Source organism: Ornithodoros turicata, chromosome 3 (genome assembly GCF_037126465.1).
Source record: "Ornithodoros turicata isolate Travis chromosome 3, ASM3712646v1, whole genome shotgun sequence".
Taxonomy (NCBI): domain Eukaryota; kingdom Metazoa; phylum Arthropoda; class Arachnida; order Ixodida; family Argasidae; genus Ornithodoros; species Ornithodoros turicata.
The window spans coordinates 67,853,603-67,878,804 of NC_088203.1; the positions used below are offsets into that span (position 1 = coordinate 67,853,603).

At 44.3% G+C, this 25,202-nt stretch overlaps 1 protein-coding gene across 1 annotated transcript in view; it reads right to left on the reverse strand.

The window, feature by feature from the left end:
* The window catches only part of LOC135388571 (nucleolar pre-ribosomal-associated protein 1-like), a 179,082-nt gene that overhangs the window by 52,901 nt on the left and 100,979 nt on the right, over nucleotides 1-25,202 (reverse strand). Inside the window, exons 21-25 of the mRNA XM_064618192.1 lie at nucleotides 16,561-16,893; nucleotides 15,263-15,492; nucleotides 13,043-13,131; nucleotides 10,042-10,220; nucleotides 6,192-6,302 (exon numbers count right to left, since the gene is read on the reverse strand). Of these exons, the coding sequence (XP_064474262.1) occupies nucleotides 6,192-6,302; nucleotides 10,042-10,220; nucleotides 13,043-13,131; nucleotides 15,263-15,492; nucleotides 16,561-16,893 (942 nt within the window). The remainder of the gene's footprint in view (nucleotides 1-6,191; nucleotides 6,303-10,041; nucleotides 10,221-13,042; nucleotides 13,132-15,262; nucleotides 15,493-16,560; nucleotides 16,894-25,202) is intronic.

Here is a 25,202-nt window from a genome sequence, read left to right on the forward strand (position 1 = left end):
AACCCGCGGACTGGACTTTGTGGTAGCCTACATTGACGACCTCCTTGTCTTCAGCTCATCCCCCGAGCAGCACAAACACCATTTACGCCAACTCTTCAGTCGACTCCAAGAAAATAGCCTTGTTGTCAATGCACAAAAGTGCACATTCGGAGTGTCGGAACTCGAATTCCTCGGCCATCACATGTCCGCCGCAGGTATCTGCCCTCTGAACCACAAGGTCAAAGCCGTCACAGACTTTCCCAGACCCACTACTGTTCGGCAACTCCGCCACTTCCTCGGCTTTATCAACTTCCACCGCCGTTTTATCGCCAATTGCGCAGACATCCTTGGGCCTCTCACGGACTTGCTCAGAGCAAAAGTAAAGCCATCGGCAGCCATTCCCTGGTCGGAGACTGCGGACGCTGCTTTTGCAACTGTCAAACAGGCGCTCGCCTACATTTCGGAGTTCACAACCGATATCCGGCATGTCCATGGTGTCGATAACAACGCCGCGGATGCTTTATCTAGAATCGATAACATCACCGTGCCTTGCCCGATAAGCCTCGAAGACATCGCCGCAGCCCAACTGGATGATTTCGAGGTCCACGAGCTCCAAGCTGCTCCTCAGACCTCGCTTACTCTTCGTCTTGTCCCCATACCGTCGACGACGATGTCTGTGCTTTGTGACACAACCACTGGCACAAACTGTCCATTTATTCCTGTCGCACTCCGCAGGAAGATCTTCGACACTGCTCATAATCTGGCCCAGCCTGGTGTCCGCGCTTCTCAAAGCTTCTCACGGCACGATACGTTTGGCCAGGCATCCATAAGGACTACAGCGATGGGTCAAAACCTGCGCCTCCTGCCAGCGCTCGAAAGTTGGGCGACACACGAAAATCCAGCTGCCTCCATCTTCCTCCCGCCGCGAGCCCGATTCGACCACGTCCATGTTGATATAGTCGGCCCCCTACCCACATCCCACGGTTACAAGTACATCCTGACTTGTGTGGACCAGTATACAAGGTGGCCTGAGGCTGTTCCCTTAGCAGATATCTCAGCCCAAACCGTCGCCGAAGCCTTCGTGACCACATGGGTAGCACGGTTCGGCTGTCCATCCACTGTCACAACGGACCGGGGTCCACAGTTCTGTTGTGCCCTCTTCTCAGCCCTCACCAGCCTCCTCGGAGCGCACCATATCCAGACAACCGCCTACCACCCAGCGGCGAATGGTTTGGTCGAGCTCCTGCACCGCCAGTTGAAAGTAGCCCTCACTGCGCAACCCTCCCGATTACGCTGGGCCCAACATCTTCCTTTTGCGCTGCTCGGTATGCAGGTCGCTGTCAAGTAGGATCTCCGGTGCGCACCAGCAGAGCTCATCTATGGTTCCCCTCTGCGCCTTCCTGGAGACTTCCTCACCACAAGCGCCGATCAACCGCATCCGTCTCACAGTGACTACGTTCGGGACCTAAAGGTGTTATTCCGACACGTCACTCCCGTCCCACCTCGCATGCCCACACGTCGCACAGTCTTCGTTAGCCAGGACCTAAGCACGGCGACGCATGTTTTCGTCAGAAACGACCGTGCGAAGCCCTCGCTCCTCCGTCAGTGAGAAGATAATACCCGCGATCCAACCGTCACGTGGTCGACCAGGGCATCAAGAGCCCCTCAACGTTTGCAAGTTGATTCGACAAAAACGACTTATACTGAGCAGCCATTCAAAAATATAAAGCACGCCTCGTTGCGGTCGGTGCTAGTCAAGTCCATGGCATCGATTACTACGGAACGTACTCGCCAGTAGTCAAGTTGACAAGCTTACGATTCCTACTTGCTCTTGCTAATGAAGAAAGCATGCACCTGCGTCAACTCGACGTCAAGACGGCATACAGTAAACCCTCGTTATATCGAAGTCGCTTTATTCAAAGTACGGTGAAATCCCTGTGCATTTACATGTATTTACAACCAGATTATTCGAAGTGTGAGGAGATCTAACTCCGTATATTACGAAGCGCACACCCGACGGTAGGCTGCTGGTCGCCACCCAAAACATTCCCGAAAGCCGCATTACCCTTTTTTTCTTTATTTTCTCCAAATACAATCACTCACGCAACCTCTTTTCCTTCTGTACAGCGAAGAGTGGGAAAGTAGGACGCACGAGGACGGTTCGCTGACATGGGTGGGAGAAAGGGGAGAGAGAGGGACCGGTCATGAGGCTTGAGATGATTCACCGTTCTCTCGTGGATGGTTGTTTTGCGAGGTTCATTTGCTATGTGTTGGTCTTTTACGCACGATAGCTCCGCGGAAGTGTTTAAAAAGGTTTTTGTCGTGCACGTGTTGTGGCTCAGTCAGTTGAAGAAGTTGAATTTCAAGACGATGAGGAATCTGAGAGCCTGTACAGAAGAGTGCACGATTTTGTAGGACAAGAAGTGGAAAATGATTTTGATACTTTCGCGCGGGCGGACGCAAACGTTCCTGTTGTCAGCCCTGTGACGAACGCCGAAATTGTGGATATTATCGTCAGTCGTCGGGACGTCGACGATGGAACTTCAGACGACGAGTCAGAAGAACCCCGTGAAATACCTACGGCGGCGGAAACACGGAATATTTTGCGTCTGATTCGCAACAAGGTAGAATGCAGCGGCGGTGATAATGAACTGATGACGTGCCTGCGGAAACTCGAAGAACATCTCCTCGCCGGCAGTGGGGCTACACGCCAAACCCAAGTGACTGCGTTTTTTGCGCGTCAATAAAATATTGTCGCGATGACATCGCATTTTCACGTTTTCTTGGGTCTGGATTTACTGTTTTTGAAGTGTCTCCGCTTTTATCGAAATACCGCTTATACCGAATTTTTTTGTGGTCCCGTCGACTTCGATATAACGAGGGTTTACGGTATCTCCATGGTGTCCTCGAAGAGGAGGTCTACATGGAACAGCCGCCCGGAAACACAATGCACCCAGACAAAGTCTGTAAACTGCACAAATCCATCTATGGCTTGAAACAATCCGGCAGAACGTGGTTCCAGACATTAGACAAGACTCTGCAAGGCCTCAGTTCCAGACAACTCTAATCAGATAGATGCGCCTACGTCCTGGAAAACGCGAATGATAAGATCCTCCTGAGAGTTTACGTCGACGCTATGCTTATGGCCGCAACTAGTCAGCATGCGTCGATCAAGGCAATCGATGACCTCGGGAAAGAGATAGACCTGAAAGACTTAGGAGAGCTGAAATATATTCTAGGCATTGAAGTTAACCACGAAAAGTGTAACCGCTGCATAAAGCTACATCAGCGGAAGTATATCGACGAAATCCTGAAGAAATTCGGAATGGCTTCATGCAAGGAAGTTGGAACGCCGATAGTAAAGGGCCTGGGAACAAAACAAGAACACGACGTGGATAAAGATGGGGTTCACGATGCAAACACGCAGCAACAGCGCAGTCCGAGAAACATTCCGTACCAAAACATTATCGGAAGTTTAATGTATCTAGCCCAAGCAACGAGACCTGACATCGCTTTTGCTACTAGTTATCTCAGCCAATTTAACAACAACTTCACCGAATCACATTGGCAAATGGCTAAACGAGTGCTGCGTTATTTCAGTGGAACGAGAAACACCGGGATCACGTATCGTGCTTCTGGTTCTCAAATCACGGATTACATGGATGCAAGCTGGAACGAGGACGAAACCGGCAAATCCAGGAGCGCCTACGTGTACATAATGTCAGAAGGCGCCATCTCCTAGAAATCAACCAGGCAACATCCAATGGCTCTCTCAACTTGCGAATCCGAATATGTTGCCCTGACAGAAGCGGTGAAGGAGGGCAAATGGTTGAAATCTTTCATGGATGAACTCGGTTTCCGACAGTATTGCACTGGGAAGGTGCAACTCTACTGCGATAATCAATCGGCAATTAAGCTAATTGATAATCCCATCCATCATCAATGGTCTAAACATATCCAACTGCGCTACCTGTGCGCGAGAAACGAAGTCGAGAACAAAGAGTTCAAGGTGTCTTACATGCCAACTGAACACATGATAGCGGACTCATTGACCAAACCTGTTTCCAAGGACAAGAACTCCTTCTGCGCAAGAGGCTTCGGCCTTGGCGTTACTTAGTGTCAACACATGCTTATCACCAGCTGGCTTGGGAGGGAGTTTGTTGCCGTTCTCGCCAGCTGATGTCCGACAACACAGGCTGTCTTCGACTTCTTCTCTAGTCTAAAAGGAAGGGCGAAGAATAAACGAGCTCCTCCCATTTGATTCGTGGCAGCCGCTCAGCACGGACCCTTGTTCTGTCCCGCTAGTTCTACAATTCCAACCTTACAGTGGCGCTGGTGGTGCCACTACGAACTAAATGTCCTTGTCTCACTATACATTCCTGCAAAATATCTTTGCTCTACGCAACGCGAAAGCTAGAGAAAAGTAATTTTTAGTTTTGAGAACCGTGACGTCATGTTAGGCTCCGATGGAGCGCCCGGCTGTCATCTGGCAACGTTGTTGACCTTGGCATCTTCTAGGGGGCTCACTTTTTGCACTCCGTAAGCGGAGCCCCACATGACATACCCTCCGACCTTCAAGAAAACACAAGGAGGGAGAAGACATCTCTCCCATTTTCGCCTCTTTTGGATCAGCGTCACGTGACTTCTCCACCACGTGACCCTCCCCGGACGCCAGCGTCGTGGCTAGGAGAAGAGTGCACTTTCCAGATCATGACATCACCGCAATTTGTGAGCTTACGATTACGTCACCCGCTCCTGGTGTCATCTAAACTCGTGGAGGATCAGTAGATCTTCAAAAATTGACAGAAATGCACAGCGATCGCAAACAGGGTTCAAATTTCGTGTATAGAATCCTTGAGGCCCCTTCTTTTCGTGGACTAAATAAAATAAACGCTGTTTTCCCGAGTCCGGAGTGGCACTTTAAAGTGAAGGTATTGTTGTTTGTCAGTTGGCTTTTTGTACAGGGTTGTGGTGAGGTTGCCGTTGTCTAGCAATATTGTGGTGTCGAGAAAGTTGATGCAAGAAAAGTTGAAAGTCAATGAAAGTTGTATGCAGTGTTGAGTAGATCTACGGCCGTAGAAGCCTGAATGGACCCTTTCTTCCCCCAGGCTGTTGGCCCACAATTCGCATGAACCTTTAACATGTCATACCTAACCCTTTAGATACCATGCCAATGACGAGAACGGTGCCCAGAAGAAGAACAGTCTCTGTTCGAAATATCGGCGGCTCTCGTCCTGAGGCAATTCCCTTCATACTTCCCTAAAGGTTCGCTGGATTTCTACCCATCATTTATGCTAGACCTACATGGATTTTGGATTTGGTTGTTTTGACAAAGTAGTGGTCCCTGTCCCTGCTTTCACGTTCTCCCTGGCAAACGAGCGCATGTCCATTAGTGTAGGCTGCTGTTTTTGTTCACTGTTAGCCTTTTCTGCACTTGACTTCAGGTTTAGGAGCCCTTGGAATGCAACATGTTCGCAGAAACGGTCGTATGGTTTTCTGTCTGGTTCCGGTGAGTTCTCAATCATGCAGTACTTGCAACAAAGCAACACAGTTCCCACCGAAGCAGATGAAGTCGAAGGAGTTGGAGGTTTCACTTTTTAGGCGAGACTACTTCAAAATCCGGATATTCTGAAGTATTCCCAGTTTTCGGCAGACATGTTTTGACATGCTTTTTCATACATCCTTTGCTATGAGCGTCCAAGTAATACCTGCTTGCCAAATTGGGTTTCCACTCCTCTACATTCACCAGCATCCAGAAAGTAATGCCTTCGAGCCGCCGTTCGCTGTGCTGCTCTCTCTGTTCGCTTTTTCTAAACAATCTTGCACAGCTGCAGCCAGCAGACTTCATCAACAGATGGTGATGAATTCCGATATAATTTTGTCCCTTCGTCCCAAAGTACCACTTCACGGGTACAGTCAAACTCCTTTATAGCGAACACCTTTTTAACGAAAATACCACTACAGCGAATTTTTTTGCGGCCCCGCTGGAGCCTTATATGTCCAATAATGGACATCCTTTTTAACGAAAATACCTTTACTGCGAATTTTTTTTGCTGTCCCCTGAGTTTCGTTGTAAAGGAGTTCGACTGTATTAACTAGCGAGCCTCAATTCGGGGTGCAGATTCAAGGAATAATCAATTTAAACCCAAAAACTTGAGGCTCTACATGTGATGGTGGAAGAAGATTATTGGAAGACAAAAACAGAAACTCACCAACAATAGATAGGGTTGCACCATAAGCACTCAGATATAATGGAACATGGTCCACGCTGCAGATACTCTTCTCACGTTTAACTAAGGTTGTCATCAGTTCGAGTAGGCTACCTGTCAAATGAAGTCAAGACAAAGGAAGCAAGAATTACCCTCCTGCGACATTTGCAAAGTAAAACATTATTGGCTTAAATATATGGTCCTGCTTGCAGTTTGCACTTAGAATTACAGTGCGTACCGTATTCCCCCGCATTAACCGGCATGCCGGGTAATTCGGAGAAATCCAGGTTCTGCCGCTCCCAAATTTGGTATTTTTTGGCATGCCGCAAAATTCGGGGAACAAAAAAAAATAATAATAAAAAAATAAAAGGAAAAACGGAGCTGTTCGTACTGGTAACGACTAATATTTATTTCATCTTTGACTGTGTTCAAGAACTTTCCCCTGGTCTTGCATGACGTTTCTGACATGGCACTCAGTCGTCATCGCTTTCCGTGCCGCTGTCTGTGTCCGTGAGGCCGAATGGGTCGTCTGCCTGAAGAGATGGCATACCTGTACATATCAATTCCCGCAAGGAGCTGTGAAGCACGTCCTGGTCTTGGCTTCCAACCAATCCACATTGGACAAAGGATTGCTTGATGAGATCGTGGGATACCGTATCCCATGCTTCCTTTACCCATTGCGTGACGGTCATGTAGGAAGTGCTTCGTCGCTTCCCAGTTTTTGTGAACTCTGCAGCCCCATTGCACAGCCAATCTTCCCAACACTTCCTCATGGCCGCCTTGAATGGCTTGTTCCACACAACGTCCGCTGGCTGGAGAAGAGGTGTCAGGCCTCCTGGAATGACTGACAGTGACGTATTGTAGTGCTGTTTGAAGCTTGTCTTCGTAGTATTCTTCAGATGTGCTGGCGCACTATCCATCATGAGGCCAGTCTTGGGCTTAAAAGAGGCTCCCGGACGTGCACCCCAAACTTTCTGTTTGTAAGTGTTCATAAGTTCTGCTGTCATGCTGCCCTTCATAGCAACAGTCACCACAACTTCATTTGGGAAATCATATTTTGGGACGTACTTGAGCCCTTTAAAAATTATCATAGGCTTTAGCTTTTCTTCCATCTGTCATTGCACTCAGGACAACTGTGTATCTCAGCTTCTCTTTTCCAGTAGTTTTACATCTCACTTGCTTGACTACCTTGAAATCGAATGTCCTGTTTATTTATTTATTTATTTATTATACCCTCAAGGCCCGTTGGGCATTACAGAGGGGAGTGGGAAATGAAAAAAGAAAATACAAAACAGTAATAAATAACAGTGAACAAAGGTCAGTAAATCAAGATGCTAAATTAAAATGTAACAAATTGATGAAGAAGTGTATAATACAAGAGCCAGTGAGTTGGGAGAGTTTATATTAAGGTGCACAGGTTGATATGACACTAAGTGGTGTTACTGTGAGTCAAAAAAAGAACATATAGCAGAGTGAAATCGGGAGTGATCGCGAATGTGTATGATGTCATTAGGAAGTGTATGATGTCACTGTTCTGTGGCAGATCGAACCAAAGAGGAGTCTCATCCATGTTCCCTATGCACGATGGTGGTAAACCACCAACAACACTGTTGTTGAAGTCAAAAAAGCTGCGGCACAACAGACTTGCGTTTTCCGGAACTTTCTGGCCTACGGTTGTGACCGTCCTGCACACAACGTCGTATATGGCCAAGAAGCGGTCCAGCCACCCGTTTGATGCTTGGAAGTCCTGTGACTGACCATCGCCGTTCTCGAGTATTTCTTGGGCACGGGATTTTATCGTGCAAGCAGAAACCGGAAAGCCGTTCTTACATTGGAGTGTTATCCATGCTGAAAGTTCCTGCTCCATATCAGGAAACTTGGCCTGTTTCTTCTTCCTCTCCTCACTTGAAGGAACGCTTCTTCGCTTTCGAATGCAGATGTCACTAAGTGAGGCGCATGAGCGAAGTTGGTCCTTGCTTTTCATCCAGACTTGGAGGCACTGACGAGGAATTCCATGGGCCCTTGCCGTAGCACTGATATTCTCGTTGAGCTCTTCCAGTGTCTTGAGGACGTTCAACTTAAAGGCAATAGAATAACTGCGGCTGCGGGAACGGCCACGGTGCCGTTCTCGTGCCGCCTCGTTGTTTCCTGGCCCTTCCATGTCCCGTTGACCAACACCAGAGGTGTGTGCTGCGTCCATCTCCGTCAAATTTGAGGAGAACACTAACGAACTGCTACACTGCGTCCCGGCGCCGTTCAGGTATAAACTGATCTCCCCATTCTTTTAGGTCACCCTGATGACCTCATGAGAAAGGAGTGTGTGCCTGTATTACTCACAGGCAGCTTCCACTCTGGCTAATCCCTCTTGTGTGTGTGCCCTTGCTTGATGGCATTATATTATTCAAAGGCTATTTTGTCCGGTTTGATCCCAAAATGGAAGTTAGTCTGAGTTTTTACATGCTCTTTGCCACGAAAAAAGATGTCACGGATTTTCCGGCATGCCGCATAATACGGGGTTTAGCGGCATGCTGGCCTCCCCCGGTCTTTCCCAGCATGCCGGTTGATGCGGGGGAATACGGTACTTCTGCAACAAAACCCTGCTGCTACTGAGGAAATGTTACGGGAAGAGCATCAGGACAAAAGTTGCTCATATTTCGAATACAGAAGTCGACTCGTTCGATACTTTGGACTCCCACGGAGAACCGTGACTTTTCCACATGAGTAATACAGTTTCAATTCCATTCTTTAGGACAAGTCAAAGTCTAAAGGCCCGATTTTCCGGACTAAAACTCTTGCGGACAAGCACCAATAGGACGAAAACTACAAGACCGCCATTTTCCTTTTTCGACTGTGCGTTTGGATTGGTAATTGAAATCCTAAGAAAAACTGCACTAAAACTTCCGAACATTACCTCTAGGTGACGCCACAGTGGTGGCGAGATCTGGGCGAGACTTCAACGGACGTTTCACCTCACATCTAGGAGACATCCTATGATGTCTCCCGGATGGGAGACGAAACGTCTGTTGAAGTAAATGGCTAGCTTGTTATGTGAAGACAGTGTAATTTCATTTCTAGTTCATTATGTTTAGTCCTGGCTTTTTGAAATATCTTTGCATCCGTGTGGAAGGTGTCTACTAATAAAAAAGCATGATAACAGTTATAATATAAGAATATTACAGTTAACTAAACTCAGAGCATTGGGTAACATAGTAAGTCCGTATCTTGCTTCTTCGAAGGTCGTCCTGCCAGTGCTCAACAGGAAGTACGTCATGGAAAATCTCAAGCACCCAGGCACTCGTCATGTGTTTCCATGCACCCATTTGAAACGGGAGCGCGAAAAGTGGCACGGAGTCTCACACTCTCAGGTGCACGAGTGGCGCTTGTATCGCGTTAAGTGAGTGGTGTCTGAAACACTCGTGCTTCGAGACGCCTACTTAACGCATTCAATATTGCCAATGTGTACACTGAACATGGGACGCTGGTACAAATCCAAGTGGATATCATCACACGCATGTCCAGAAAGGTCACCGTCAAGTCCAGAAAATCGGTCAGCTACTGTATAGAGACTTTTGTTCCCTGGATTTGGAAGAACAGTCTCTGCTCAAAATAATGACAGCTCTCATCCTGAGGCTCTTCCTTAACATAACTCTTTCCAATATGTTATTCACAATTATATCCCAGTTCTCCTCTCAAGTGAAGAGAGCAAACACCTTCAGCCAAATATGCAATTTTTGTACAGCGGCATTCATTGTGCCATTTTTACTTGACAAATTTTGCAAAGACCTTACTCAAAGAAAGCATCAATGCTCTACACCAGAAAAGTGCATACACAATGTACACTGCAAGATCTAACCTCTTGCTTCCTGTGCTTCAACATCCATGTCCAGCATTATTGAAAGAAACTTCGAATGGCCGAGGATCATCATGTAGATGTTAGCAGCACTCGGGTGAGTTGTGACACCAGTGTCCATGTAGACTGTCTCACAGGCTGCTGAAATGAGCTTGAATACCACAGCTCCCATTGAGAAGGACCTGTTGAACCAAGTAATGATCATATTGCCTTTCAAGCAGTGAGCGACTCAGTCAATCCCAACTGTCTAAGTTATAAAAAGTCATTAACAATTCACTAGGTCCAGAAGCAATTTACTTTAATTCAGAATTTTCTCCCCAAATAAGGTAGCCTCAAGCTGGGCCATTTCAGACAAAGCCGGACAGAGGTGTAGCTCAACCCTCTTAGATTTCACTGAAAAAAAAAATTGTGGGCATTCCCTTAGGGGTGCGTATGTAGGATATAAACTTTTTTTCTCAAGATTTTATGTTCTTGAACACTGGGGGAGCATCAAACTTGGCCTATATACATAGAAAAGCGTTGTCTGTTTCGCACGTCCCTCTGACACGTACAGACATCAATTCTGTGCTTTCTTTGCCAGGTGTTAGAGAAGAAGGGCGGATCTAGCTTCCTGAAAGGCAAATGGAACGAGAACAAATCTTGTGACGTGGTGAGAGTTCAAGAGTGGAGCACGTTTTGGGCCAAGTTTACTACTAATGTTCGGCAAGTTAGCATTCTCGCAGGAGTCTCAGTTTATTTATGCTCCTAAACTACTGTGTGGAGATTAGCTTCATGCAAAAATATCACGCTGATTTGTACTCATGGTTTAACTAAGCGTTCGAGAATAATGACCATTCGTAAAAAATGACACTATTCGGATACTATTTTCCCATACCTGAGGTGGTCTATGAAGTGAAAGAGCTTACAGACCAGATGTGAATGCGCAGACGATCTTTTCTCGCTGAAGAAAAAATACACATGTAGAGTTTCGAAATGTTGCGAAAGAGGGTGTCTTTCACAAAGGAACATTTTTTTACACCCTAGACAACCTCAACTACTGAATGAGCTGCAGCTGAATATGATGACGCATTTTTTTATACCTGTATTTTTTTGTGTAAGAACAAATACATTTGTAGACTGAAAATGGAAATGGAGAGGGTGCCTTTTCACAGGAGAGGGTCACAAAGGCATCACTTTTCACTTCCTAGACGACCTTAAATAGCGAATGAGCTGTAGCGGAGTATGGTTAGAAAAAAATACACCTGTAGATTTTAAATATATTATAGGAGAGGATCTGTTCCACAAATGGCACGATTTCTTTCACTTTCTACACAACCTCATGTATGTGAAAACAGTATCTAAAAAGTGTCATTTTTTACGAACGGTTGATATTCTCGAACACTTAATTAAACAATGAATACAGATCAGCTTGATACTTTTGCGTGAAGCTAATCTCCATACAGTAGTTTATGAGCATCAATAACCTGGGGCTACTGCGAGAAAGCTAACTTGTCAAAAACTAATCGTAAACTTGGCCCGAAACACGCTCCGTTCTTGAGCCCTCACCGCGTCACCAGATTTGTTCTCGTTCCATATGCCTTTCGGGAAGCTAGATCCACCCTTTCTCTGTAACAACAGGTAAAGAAAGCACAGAAATGTCATCTGTATGTGTCAGAGAGACGCACACAGAGAGACGCCGTTTGGGCCAAGTTCGGGGTGGCCCCATTGTTTAAGAAAACAAAATCTTGAGAAGAAAGTTTCTATCCTACATACACACCCCCTAAGGGAATGTACAAAATTTTTTACACCTCTCACTGGTTTTTCCTGAAATGACACAGCTAATAAAACTCTCAGTAGGTTCTTCCAAAACTCTACAGGCCTCACAGAGGGAGCGAGGGCCTCTGCGTACAAAAATATATACTAAAAATTTGCAATACTTTGGGCTACCTGAAAACACATTAAACAAATACAGTATTACTGCACATTTCTTAGCATGTAAGGACAAGACAGGATGTATGTAAAAATCTGTATTTTTCAGCATCTCAAGAAATGGGAGAACCAACAACACAGTGTTCCCCCAAATGATCTGGGAATGCCAGACTATTGTTTGGAGATAGCTGAGAAATTCCAACTACAAATCATTATCCTTGGTTAAACGACACCAACATGGAGGTATGCAGGAACAGTGACATGGTGCCCCGCCGCTCTATCGGGAATTCCCCATGAACTCTGCTTGGAACCCATTTCCAAAGTTTCTTTTCTTTCCGTTGCGTTCTGCGATTTGGCAGAATTACAATCGCTATACTACAGGCACCAAGCACTGCTTGAGGGTACACGCGAAGTTATGTCATCGCATCCAAAGAGAAGAGCTGAGAGAAATTGACGAGCTGTCAGAACTTTGTGAGAATATCAGTGCAACAATATGTTTTTCTCCATTCATCATCCATGTATCCAGAGCTGGATGAAGCAACAAGACAAGCTCAAGAGAGGCACCTGGTGTGAATCGCAGGTGTTTAAAATATGGCACCGCCCCAGTAAGACTTAGCTGAACTAGTATTTTCTACAGCATCAGCTTCTGCACAAGCTGAGGTATGTCAATTCTACCACGTTACCCAATGTAGCACACACACAAAAAAACTAAAACATTTTTAAAGCAATAACAAATAAATTCTTAAAGCAAGGCAGCATTTTTGAAGGACAAACCAACGCTTGAAGGTGCAGCTTCAGTCCTAGTTGTGGACGGTACTGAAATGTGCACATGACAGATCTACTACAAAGCCTAGAGACAGGTTGAGAGATGAGTATTTCTGAGAGCATCCTAACACACATATTTTCAAAGCATGATTTATGTATCGGCTATGTCAGAAAATAAATATAGCAAAATTACACCAAAATTTTGATTGGAGAATATAACCCACTATAGTTACCCCCAATTTTATTGAATAATATAACAAAAAAATCAAGCCCTTCTTATATGATGCACATAACCAGGCTTATGGTATAGCCCTGTTGCAAATTCACTTACTTGAAAGCAGACTTGAGCAGACTCACAATGCACTGCTGCCAGAAGTTGTCACGACAGGCAGCCCGTACAAAGCTCTTTTCATTAAATTGCTAGTAAAGAGAAGGAAAAAGATCTGTTGATCACATGCTCAGATACAGTGAGATTTCACATGCAGGAGTGACAAAAGAACTCAACTAACCACATTTCTGCCAGCAATGAAAGCTGAATTCAGACAATGCTGACTAAGGTTAAAACAAATGTTTAACAGTAATGGTATGTTTTTCTTCTTTTTTTTTTTTTTTTTTTTGTAGCTCAGGACTTTTGAAATCTGGGGCAGAATTTTTTTCTCTTTCAAGACCACTGAACTTTAACAACATTTTGGAATTATCACTTTCAATCAGAATATGTTTAGCAGGTTTAGTCAATTTATGGAGTATATATAGGGACAGTTAATCCTTATTTTGTTGTATCATCCAAAATGAGGATTTAGTTATTCATGCCTATGTTGCTGCATAGTTAGGAATAACTAGCAGTACAGCCATAGTTGCAAGCACATCTATGAGCAGGTTATCCAATAATTGTTCTTCAATACTACTGTACGATTCTTGCAGTTTTCAAGCATTAACGTGGAAAGATAGAGAGAGGTGGATGAGCCTGACACACTCTCTTGATTTATATCTTGGAAGAGGCTACTGTATCTCTCAACAAGTAGCCAATTCAGATCGCACAATTCTTTTGGGACAGTCTCAGTTCAAATAAAAGAGTTCCACATATGTCATTGGCACAAGCACTGCTTCAAAGTGTGAACCAAATGCAGTTGGTTGGTATGTCACTAGCAAAGTGAAACAAAGAGGACCATTTTTCTTTGTAGTACTGGGAACAATAATTAGTACTTGACAACAAAAAAACTGAGCAGATTCATTGCAGGAATCAAAAATGCGAATCACAGAAAAAGAGTCAGTACAGTCGAGCCCATTTATAACAATATTGATGGGAATACAAAAGTCAAATCATTAATATCAGAGCAGCATTACACATGAACTTCACGAAATCGCCAGTCGGGATCACATAAATAAAGTAGAATGGTACAGGTAGAATGCACCTAACATGCACTTTTGTTGGGAGCATGAAGGCATTTTATCTACTTCTAGATTGACGCAGCATTGTGTCAAGAGCTTTCTGAAGGACAACATAACCACCTGTATCTGTACCTGTACCATGTGAGGCTCCGCACATCTTAAGATCGACAACTTTGTCCATTGCTCATCATCCAGAGTAATCTTTGTTTACTCTACCCGAACTGCGTTGTCAAGTAGAACTTACATTTTGGACGGCATTGTACTTCTCAATGAGGTTTTACACCGGCACAAAATCTGTCAGAACGCTTCCCGGAGCCGTAGACACCATCATAGCTAGGGCCTGACTTTTTAGGGTTAAACCCGTATCCGCGCGATATTTACCCCCCGAACGAAATGTGTAAAAGTCGGGTTTAACCCGAATCTACCTGAAAACATAAGGGTCGCGTGGCACACTCATAAGCGTGCATTAAAATAAAGTTTGATAACATTGCTAAACATCAGTTCCATGTTAAGACAAATTTTTATTAAACAAAAAAAAATCACCCGAATTCCTGACGACAGAATATGCCGTAACAGGATTTAACCCGAATACACCCGAATTTTCGAATGAAAAATATCACCCGATATTTACCCACCGAATTTGGCCAAAAGTAAAACCCGAAAAAGTCAGGCCCTAATCATAGCACACAGCAACTCCGAAAAAGTTGAGGGCTACAGAAAGATGTAGAGAGGGTGCTACCTCCTCTACTTCTTGCGAGTGCCTTCAAAGTCACGCACTCTGCAATGCACACATCTAATCGCCATCACTTATGCGTGCTAAAACACACAGTGTTCTCATTTCAATACTCAATTGAGGGGCTACGGCTGTTTTCAACGAAAAAATGGAATCTTACTCAATTTTTGTGTGTTTTACTGGCCTTAGGGAGAACTCTGATCACTATACATGAGCAAACACTTTCATGATGATAGCTATATATCGAGGTCTTGTTGACATGTACTTCAATGGCTGAGCAGATGGGAAGCAGCAATTTGATCATAATACCGGGGTTTTTGTTATAAAGATGATCACAATAAACGTGCTTGACTGTATCAGAAAGCAAAGTTCATAACTGCAATGTACAGAGATAGAAACAATCTTGGACCATTTGAGATCTTTTCGTACCTTGAATACAATCACAGAACGTTCCAACTCCTCAAAACCGCATGCAGCTGGTTCTTCATCTTGTGCTGCTTTGCAAACACTGGCAAGAAGATGCTGAAGAATAGAGTCCAGTAAGGACTCTTTGAAATCAGGTGTTGCTCCCTCAGATATCCTGTTCAGAAGAACCAGCCGAAGCAGATTGTTTGTTGTGTCTCCCACCATGTCCAACAGTTTCTGAATGTCCTTTTTATCTGCAATAAAGACAAAACTACACTGAAGGGGCACTAAAGTGAAAAATGGAGGTCATGGCTGCAGTGAACATTGCGCGGCTGATCTTCAGCTTCGAGGAAGGCCAAGACGAAGCACTACAGCACGTGCGTAAACTTGAACAAAGCTTGACCGTGCTTAGTTTTAACGGTCAAAGACAAAAAACGTCACTGATTGATTTCTTCCACAAATAATTTTTTGGCTGTCCCTATCCACTCATGGCCTCGCGTGTCCGTTTCTTTGTCTCTCATTAGTTAGAACTCCGTTTCATTCAAACTTTTTTCACAGCCCCACAGGATCTGAATTAACAAGCTTTTACAATGAAAGATGAAAGTCACTGAAAAGGTTAGCCAGCTGTAGGGATCGAACCCACATCTTCTGGATTGCCTTTTACAGTATTTCCAAAAGTTCATCCCATCACATTGCTACTTCACACGGTGTCCAAGAGACACCATTACAAGCAACACACTTCCCATCTAGGTGCTGCTCTTCTTATCTTCTTTATAGCATCCACATGTAACTCAAGCACAGGCAGCATCATCTCGTGGGGAATTTTGGCCCATGGAGGACAATGAAGGTACACCATGCACACCTAGAGCTGAGCTTGCTCAGTATTTCCCTGGTTCCCAATAGGATCAGCGAAAGCAGATGAAGTGGAAATCTACCTCAACATTACACAAGTCGACATACAGACCACTCTTTGAAGTTCTGGACGGGTGCAGACAGCAGTTTCACGTTGGCCTACTTAAGGAACTGTAGGATGCACCCACGATGAAACAAGTACAGTATATAGCGGAGAGAAAGCATTTTGAGCCATTATGTTGATGAGTGTGGACAGAAACTAAGCCTCACAGCACGGCTCGTCTACAAACATGTACAGTACTGAAAGGCTCTATAAGCGGGGGAGCAAGACACAAACTGGTCACTGAGATTTTTGTGAAAAAAGGTATAGAGAGAGATTAGAGAGAAATTATAGAGAGCAAGACAAGGGGTACATGAAACAAACTCAAACAGATGAGCTCAGTGCAATGAACACACAAACTAAATCTTACCTAACAGTTTGAAATTTAGCAAAGAAGTAGCGGTGTCTGCAATCGGCTGTACCACATTGTAAGGGAGTGGCTCTTCAACAGTACTCAGACGCTTGCAAAGCTTGAGGAATTGCTTCACCACCCAGGCAGACACAGCTGGATCCACCTGTTCCAGTGTCTTGGCTATGGCAGCTAGCAGTGCACCTAACCCCTGAGGAGAAGCATTGGGATGCAAACGAATCTCCTGGCAGGAGATCATTCCATGAAACAGAAGCCTATGGGCAGGACTGTGTTCCATGATGAAACTGAGCAGCTCCAAAAAAGATATGGATGAAGCAAGTTGTTCTATGCAATCTGTAACAAAAACAATAGAACACATTGAAAGCGCTAGGAAACACACACCCTAAGCTCTAGCCCTGGTAAACAGAAGTGATAAACTGTTGATGTGAATTCTGCACACCAGCCATATTGGGCTTTCAGTAAACAAGCCCATTCAATATCCTAGAAATATCTTTGTTGGAGTTCTTTTAAGACACATGCTGTGATAGACCAATCTGATAAAACTATCGTATGTTTGTTGGTTTAGCCCTTCATATGTATATTTCAATATGGGCTGTTGTCCTGTTACTAAGATTTAAGTGAGCACTGGAACAGTGGCACTACACCACGAGTTCCCAAACCTGCACCTCAGACCATCATATTTATTACTGAATTGCAGTGATCCAAGCATTATAAGTTGGGCCTTGTATTTTAAAGCTAAAACTGCTAAAGCCTGTTTTTACCCCGCAATTTGCATCATCGTTACTTGGGGTAAAACCCGAAAACCCCTGAAAGCTAGCTTGGCAATGTGCCAGTTGAGCCACTGGAGAGCACCAAGCACTGCATATTCTGCATGACTGTTCCACATCCTGTATTCATCCAAAATGTGAGAGGCTCTCTTTTCTATTTTTGACCTGAAAATTTCTTTTTCCAACCATTTTGGCCCGCCTCCCCATTCATCACCTTAAAACAGAGTTGTTGTTGTTGTTGTTTAAATTTTTGCCTCCCCATTTTCAAAAAACACAGAAACTGAAAATACAAGGCCATAATCATAAGCAGTCTTTGGACAATTAAGTGCACAGAGCCATGAAAACATTCACTGTGTTGTCTCATGTAGTGTTTTTGAATGTGGCACACAAGCATCATCCAGAATACTGATTCAACTGAAAGAAAAAATATCTATTTTTCACAATGTATCTACTAGGTCCTAATGAGACAGGTAAAAGTGAGTGAAAAAGTGAGTGATCAGGAAAAAAAACTAATAAGTTACAATCTACTAATACATGCATTAACAATAACAATAATAACTAGTGCATGCATAAATAATAGAAGGTGTGTACCAATGACCTCTCCTTTTCTTCCTTAAGATCATCGTTTATTTAATTTGATATTCGGGATATCAGCTCAATTTCTTGTTATTTTGTACACAATGCATTGTAGTATTCTGTCATGGTTGTGTTAGTTTTAAAGGTCTATTCTTATGTCAAATAGTGTTCCATATTTTGCACTAAATAGATGGATGATCTTGTTCATTTGCTGCATGCCGTCACGACGATCATGTTAAAGGGGTAATGCCCTTGTCAAGCAGCCTCGTGCTGCTTTTTGGCTTCCCCCTGATTGTGTTTTTTCTGTGGAAGTGGCAATAAAGCATCGTTTATTGTTATCATTAAATAATTCATATTCATGTATATTTTATGTGTATATTTTTGACATCGAATAAAAATGTGCTCTGCTAGCGTTTTTAACTACCAATCCCTATGTGATATTGTAAATGCTGCAAGGTGCATTGTATGCCATTCTACAGTACAGGACGTGGGACAGCTCCTCCTGTTTACCATGATGTGCATGGCATAGGAATATAACTAACTTACAGAAAATGTCATACTGCTATAATGTGCTGTGAGTGTGTGATTAGTTGAAAGGCTTGAGAGTATTTGACAGCCCTTGACCAGACTGCATAGGACAGAAAGAAGGAGAAGGGGAATTCCAGTCCATTATGCACACATATGTGTCCCTCTCTAGTGTTGTTCTCACATCTCTACTTTGATTATACTTTTCTCTAGTGATGTTGTGTGATGAGCTTATAAACTGACTGACACTGCTGTATAGCACACTTTGGAGAACAATTAGCAAAGAGGATGCAGACTCCCAAAAAAGTGTAAGAGGCCAGGGGAAAAAGGGAGTGGCCAACAGAGATTGATCAGCCGAGACACGGTGCTGCACCACCTGCAAACACGCCAGTGTTATATTGGGGTTTTCGTTGTAACGCAAACCTAGGTTGTCAACACTGTATCTTCTGACACCATCTAACGGCGAGGCTACAAAACCAGACCCTAGAAAGGCAACAGGCAGAGATGGGCTGCAGAATGAATTCCTGAAGTCACTCCAACCTAAGGCACTAGAACAACTACGGCAGAGCCTCAACAAAATAATCTCCACTGGTCTTATCGCACAGACGTGGAAAGAGGCAACCATAAGGCTAATCTACAAGGGCGAGAACAAACCTAGAGAAGAACTCCTACAGACCCAAACATAGATGGCATCATCCTTTTCGGAGGGTCAAAGGAGGAACTCACTGAGGACCTATGACAAGTGCTAAGGAAGACCTCGGCGGCAGGTCTACAACTGGATAACAAATGCATATTTGAAGTAAACAAACTGATGTTTTTGGGTCACACGATTTCTTTGGACGGTACATCCACTGATGTCAAACGTGGATGCCATTATGCGGGCACCAGCACCAACATGTGCGACAGCACTACACTCGTTCTTGGGGCTCTGTGGTTACTATGCAAAGGTTGTTTCTAAAGGTGTGCGAATATTCAACATTTCGAATATAAATCGAACATTTGCAATATTCAATACGTATCTGTATTCAAAAATTTCATATATTCGTAAAAGTTTGAATATTAAATTTTTTAAAAATATCAGTGCATCTTTTTTCAACATTGTTGCGGGCTAAGCGTTAGAATTTGTACATTGCACTAACAGCGACGAACGTGTAGTAGAACAGCTGCAAAGCAACAAGCGGAGCCTTCCGGGTACGCTCATCTGCGAATGCGCCGGCGTCGCTTCACGCTCGGTAACCACAGCCGAAAGTAGTACGCAGTTGTGTGCAGCTGCCATTTTAAAGTTCGCCCACGCCAAACGCGACACCACGGTACGCATGCACCGTCAACACAGTCGGGCCCTTGGTGGACTGCCAATGAACTCTGAACATTTGTGTCAAGCCTAGTTCGGTGAAATTCCGGTTTTGATTCGTGGTAGTTAACTATATACAGGGTATTTCACGAAAATCCCCTGACTGAATAATTTGACAATGGTGCCACCTATTGGGAAACTTTTTTCTGTTAGCATCCTAGATGCGCCGCCCACAAACTGACTGCTCAGTTTCTCATTTGCATGTCCTCGTTAATTAAATAAACATCCTGACTTTTTTGTTTTACTTCGCTGGGTCTTGATACGTAGCAGTGGTCTCTCCGAGACAGTGCCAAACCAGTAAAAACATAGCTTTACTTTTACTTACTTCAAACATATTTTTAGTGACTTTTTCGAGTAATTAACTAGTTTTGGTTTACAAATTTCTAGCGTGCAGCAGTGCAGGAATGCGCTCTTTTGCTAAACTATCCTGCTCTTAAATTTGTGTTCATCTGCTTGCATTGGTGGCGGGGGAGCCGCAAGATAAGGAACAGCCACGAGCGAGGGTTTGATATGGCTTCTCGTTTTCTACTAAACTCGTAAACAGGATTGTGGTCGTGTCATTTGATGGGCCACACAGTGCGCCTTTATCGTCATAATGACAACCACTTGCCAAAGGCGATAAAGATATTTCGCGCAAGACAAATGTAGGTTGCTATTAACGTGGGTAGCATTGCCACTGGATGAGGCCTTTTGTAGCGAAATACGCAATCCATAATCATTGCATTAAAGTGTACTATCTCTAGATGGATGGCTAGGCAGAAATAATTTATTTTTATAAAACCACAAACAGTTTTATCGCCATTGGCAAGCGATTGTCATTATGGCGATAAAGGCACACTGTCTGGCCCATACAATGACAAAACCGCAATCCTGTTTACGAGTTTAGTAGAAAACAAGAAGCCATATCAAACTGTCGCTCGTGGCTGTTCCTTATCTTGCTGCTCCCCCGCCACCAATGCAAGCAGGTGAACACAAATTTGAGCGCAGGATAGCTTAGAAAGAGCCCATTTCTCCACTGCTGCACGCAAGAAATTTGTAAACCGAAACCAGTTAATTACTCGAAAAAACCACTAATAGTCTAAGCTATTTTTTACTGGTTTGGCACTGTCTCAGAGTGACCATTGCTACGGCACAGGTACGAAGACCTGGCAAAGTAAAACAAAAAGTCGGGTTGTTTATTCAATTAACGAGCGCATGCAAATGAGAAACTGAACAGCCAGTTTGTGGCCAGCGCATCAAGGATGCTAACCGAAAAAAAGTTTCCCAATAGGTGGCGCCGTTTCCAAATTATTCAGCCGGGGGATTTTCATGAAACACTCTGTATAATAGAAACATATCTGCGTGCGATGACAGCGATAATCGAGGGCGAGACGTGACGACATAGCTTCTCGAACTCTGGCGCTGTGCGACCCTATGTTAAAAGTGCCAACAAGGACGACAATAGCGCTGCAAAGTCATTGAAACTGCACTAACTCTTGTTACAGATGATAGCAAGACACATATAGCATAAAGCCCGAACTGCATGAAGCGATTTTGCTTGCGACTGGCGAGTTTTTTCTTAGGCCCGCGCGCAGATGTTTGCTGTGAAATGAAAGAAGGGCTGAACACAAATGCGTGCAGAAACAACCACGCATGATGAGCACAGCCATATAACATCGTCGGGGATGACAGTTTTACTGCGCTAATCAATGAGGCTGTTCCAAACTATGCATTACCGTCTGGAAACACAACTGCAATGTAACACAAGCCTGGAGTATTGTTTCTCTTCAGGTGTCAATGTGTACACTGCGGCCTCTGTGTCGGCACCGATTACTACGCTTTCTTTCCAGTTTTCTGACAGGTATATGTCAACGGGCTTCAATGCCACACCGGACTTGTCTCAGTAAGCAACTGTACACAAAAAAAAACGATGCAGGATCATTTTTTCTAGCTTTTCCATTTGGGAGGAAAGCATGTGCAGCAGAAGCTCAGTCCAGCAGAACAGAGTCGGAAATCCCACAAAAACGTTCGCACAACTGCGCAGAAGAAGCACCTTGTCCATGAACTTCTTGTCATTCGATGACTGTATCAGATGATTTTATAGCACACCAGATAGAGACCTGCTGTCAGACAGTAATACTGCTTTCAGCACTGGAAACTGCTGGATCAAGAGCTGGACCAAGTGTCAGCCAGCACGAAATCATGTGGTGAAGAAAGATGATTTAAGGTACACCAAATCCATTCTGACTAAACTTCAAACATTCACTCTGTGATGCTGAGTTCTCAAAGTAGTGATAACAATTAAGAAGAGTAGTTTCCACATGGTTAGACGCGGCAAGTCCACGACTGAAAGCATTATACGCCTTATGCAAAGAGCAAGAAGAGCAAGATTCAGTTGTTCTTGGTGTTCAAGCCGCTTCAGGGTGAAACAGGTACAGGTCTCGACAAAAGTGTACGGAACACATGAGCGGTGTTCTTTCTCCTCTGTGCGACACCCCAGAGGCAAGTGAAAGCGGGCTTGTTCACTCGTTCAGAGGGGTGGAGGAGAGCGCTGGCAGCGACACCAATTCAAATTTGAGCACATACAAGCCATACGGAAACCACCCCAGTGTGTCGCTACCAGCGCACTTGCTTACCCCTCTGAAAGAGTCAACGAGCCCTTTTAGGTTCGCTGGTAGAGTGTTGCACAGAGGAGAAAATTCACCGCTCGCGTGTTCCGTAAACTTTTGTTGAGACCTGTATAACGCCCGACTATCCTTTCCCAGATCGGTCTGGCTTCTTCCTCCTCACTCCCTCTTGCGCCAACCTCCTCGGCACGTGACCCAGCTTACAAGAGGAGGAGGAAGAGCACGGCTTTCCTAGGTGAGTCTAGAGATGCGAAGCCCCGGAAAAAAAAAATTGGGGGGAAAAACCAGTTTCTTTCGGGTTTTTTCCTTGTCTCCGGAAAAATAGCCCAAAATTTCCAGGTGACAAAATTCAAAAACGTAAATTTTTGTGCCTTTGATGCATTCCAACCCGCCAACAGTGCCTTAGGTGCCTCTAATCCGCCAGCAACCACCAAGTTAGTGCTCCGTCTGGCCGCTCCAAACAATCGCCATTGCATTTACATAATGTCAGAGTTTTGGTCGGAGTGGACAGGTTGTTCTAATTACCTATCGCTGAGTAGACAGCAGTCTCATGGGATGCTCTGCTCTGCATTTATGCCTACTACTAAAGCTTCTAGCTCATTGTATGCTGTGGTTTGGCGGCAATGCATCGACTCAGCAGTAACCACATTTGTTTCCATTTTTTCGGAAAAAGCCCCGAAAGAAACCGTTTTCTTTTCGAGCAATTCAAAATTTCCGGAAATTTTGCATCATTTGCAGTTTTGCATCGTTGCATTTTGCAAATTTTGCTAGGTGAGTTATCCTAGCAGAAGGTGACAAGGTTCCCTAGACGGGATAATGGGAGAGGTTTATGTCCCTCTGCGAAATGTAACGGCCACCCCCTTAGATAGAGCTACATGAAACTTCTGGGGTTCTGTTTTGGGGTGACTGTGCTTTGCTGTCTCGGCACGGGGTGACCTTAAAACTCTGCAGAAAGTGAGTGCCGCGTGCTGTTTCCACGTGTGGTCCTTATCCTTATTGTTGGCAATTGTTGTTCTTTAGTTTTCTCTTTGGAGTAGCTGTCAGCTGCCACAGAATGCAGGTAATTTTATTGGTTGCCTGTTGTGGGCTCTCTTTTCATTTTTGTTCTCGGACTTTTAAAGACATTCAAGATCTTTCAGAGGCGCTCGGAATTTAATGACTTGGCATTCAGATGAAGGTGAAACCATTGTCCACAAGAAAACATTTACTAAAACAAAAACAAAAAAATAAAGAGAAAGAAATTGTGAATATGAAGCTTTATTAATTTCTTTAACACGTGATCGCAAAATTTACGGTTCCCTGTAATCAGCAGCACTGAGTCGCAGGTTGATGTTGCCTATAATAAGAAGGGAGATGTATGATAGTGGTAAAAAGGGGGGGCAGAATTTTGAATTGAGACGCCCATTGGCCCGTTGACAGACTTCTGCCTTCTTTATAAGTGAAGAACTGCCTTATCCACCACCTGGGCAGAACTTCCTCTATCGGGTAAGGCTTGACTTCTTTCACAATGGACAAGCCCGGTAAACAGAAAGTGCTTTCACTGGAGGACAAGCAAAATATCTTGGACGTGATAGAGAAAGGTGAAAGGAAGAAGGACGTCGCTAACAGATATGGCATACTCCAGAGTTTGCTCTCGACGGTGAAGGGCTGCATTCATGCTGCGTTAAAAGAACAAACAAATCCATCGTGAAAGAAGTAGTTGGAAGCCCTCCAGAAGATTATGAGGAAGCCAATGGCGTGGAAGATGTGTGTGAGGTTCCGAGCGCCCGCGACATGCTGCCCTGAGGCGCTGTGCTGTGTGACACTTGTTGAAAATAAAGTACAAACGAAGCTCATGGACTACTTCAACGGAAATAAACATGGTACATATAAGTGCCTACTCGTGTCTAGAGCTAAGTTTCTGCACACTAGGTGGCCATTTTCGATGTAACAAAATTTCAGTTTAACGAAGTAAATAGCGGATTTTATTGACTTAGTTATATAAAGGTTTAACTGATTTGTGATGCACATACACTTCCCCACAGAGGTCAAGACACTTTGGTGCTTTATTTAATGAACTGTCATGGTTCGGCATGTTCTATGTAGCGAAGTCTGCACACACTAAAAGCCTGAAACTCTGTTCCAGCGCCACATGTGCTGCTCCCCAAGTGAGGGAAGAGTAGCACTGCACCCGATAAGAGGGAGGGCGGGGTAACGTCAATGTCACAATAGTCTTATTGGCTATTAATGCTGTATGTAGAAAGATGCAATCGGCAAATCGGGAATTCATCCTATTACTTTTGCTATGGAAGCCACGCGGTTTCTCTCCAGTCACTTTTGTATTTCAGTCTGTTTCCTGTGGTGTTTTGTGATCAGTGCAGTCCGAAAAGAAAAGCTTTGTCAGTTCATGAGAAACTTGCAATGTCACGTCAAAGGGAGTAAAGATGTCACTAGACGCGACTTACGGATGTTCTGTGCTTGGACAGCTGAGGCAAAACTTATGTGTGGCGATGACATTTGTACTCAATAAAACTTGTGTTACATTCAAGAATAAGAGTGCCTTTTGTATTTCCTACGCCAGTCTTACGACAAAACGACATAGCCTAGAATGTACTTGGACAGTTTTTCTCGGCATGCTCGGTTTAGTGAGTTACTCTATTTATCGCACAAAAGTGTGGTGATTTTCAGTTTCATCAAAAATATTGAACTGTATTTCAAAAGATTCAAAACATCAAATTTTTAAATATTGGGCAGCACATTGCAAATCCTTGCAAGCAATAACCAGCAACTAAGGAATGACCTAGAGCTCCATTTCCTGGTGTCTACCAAGGAAGAGAA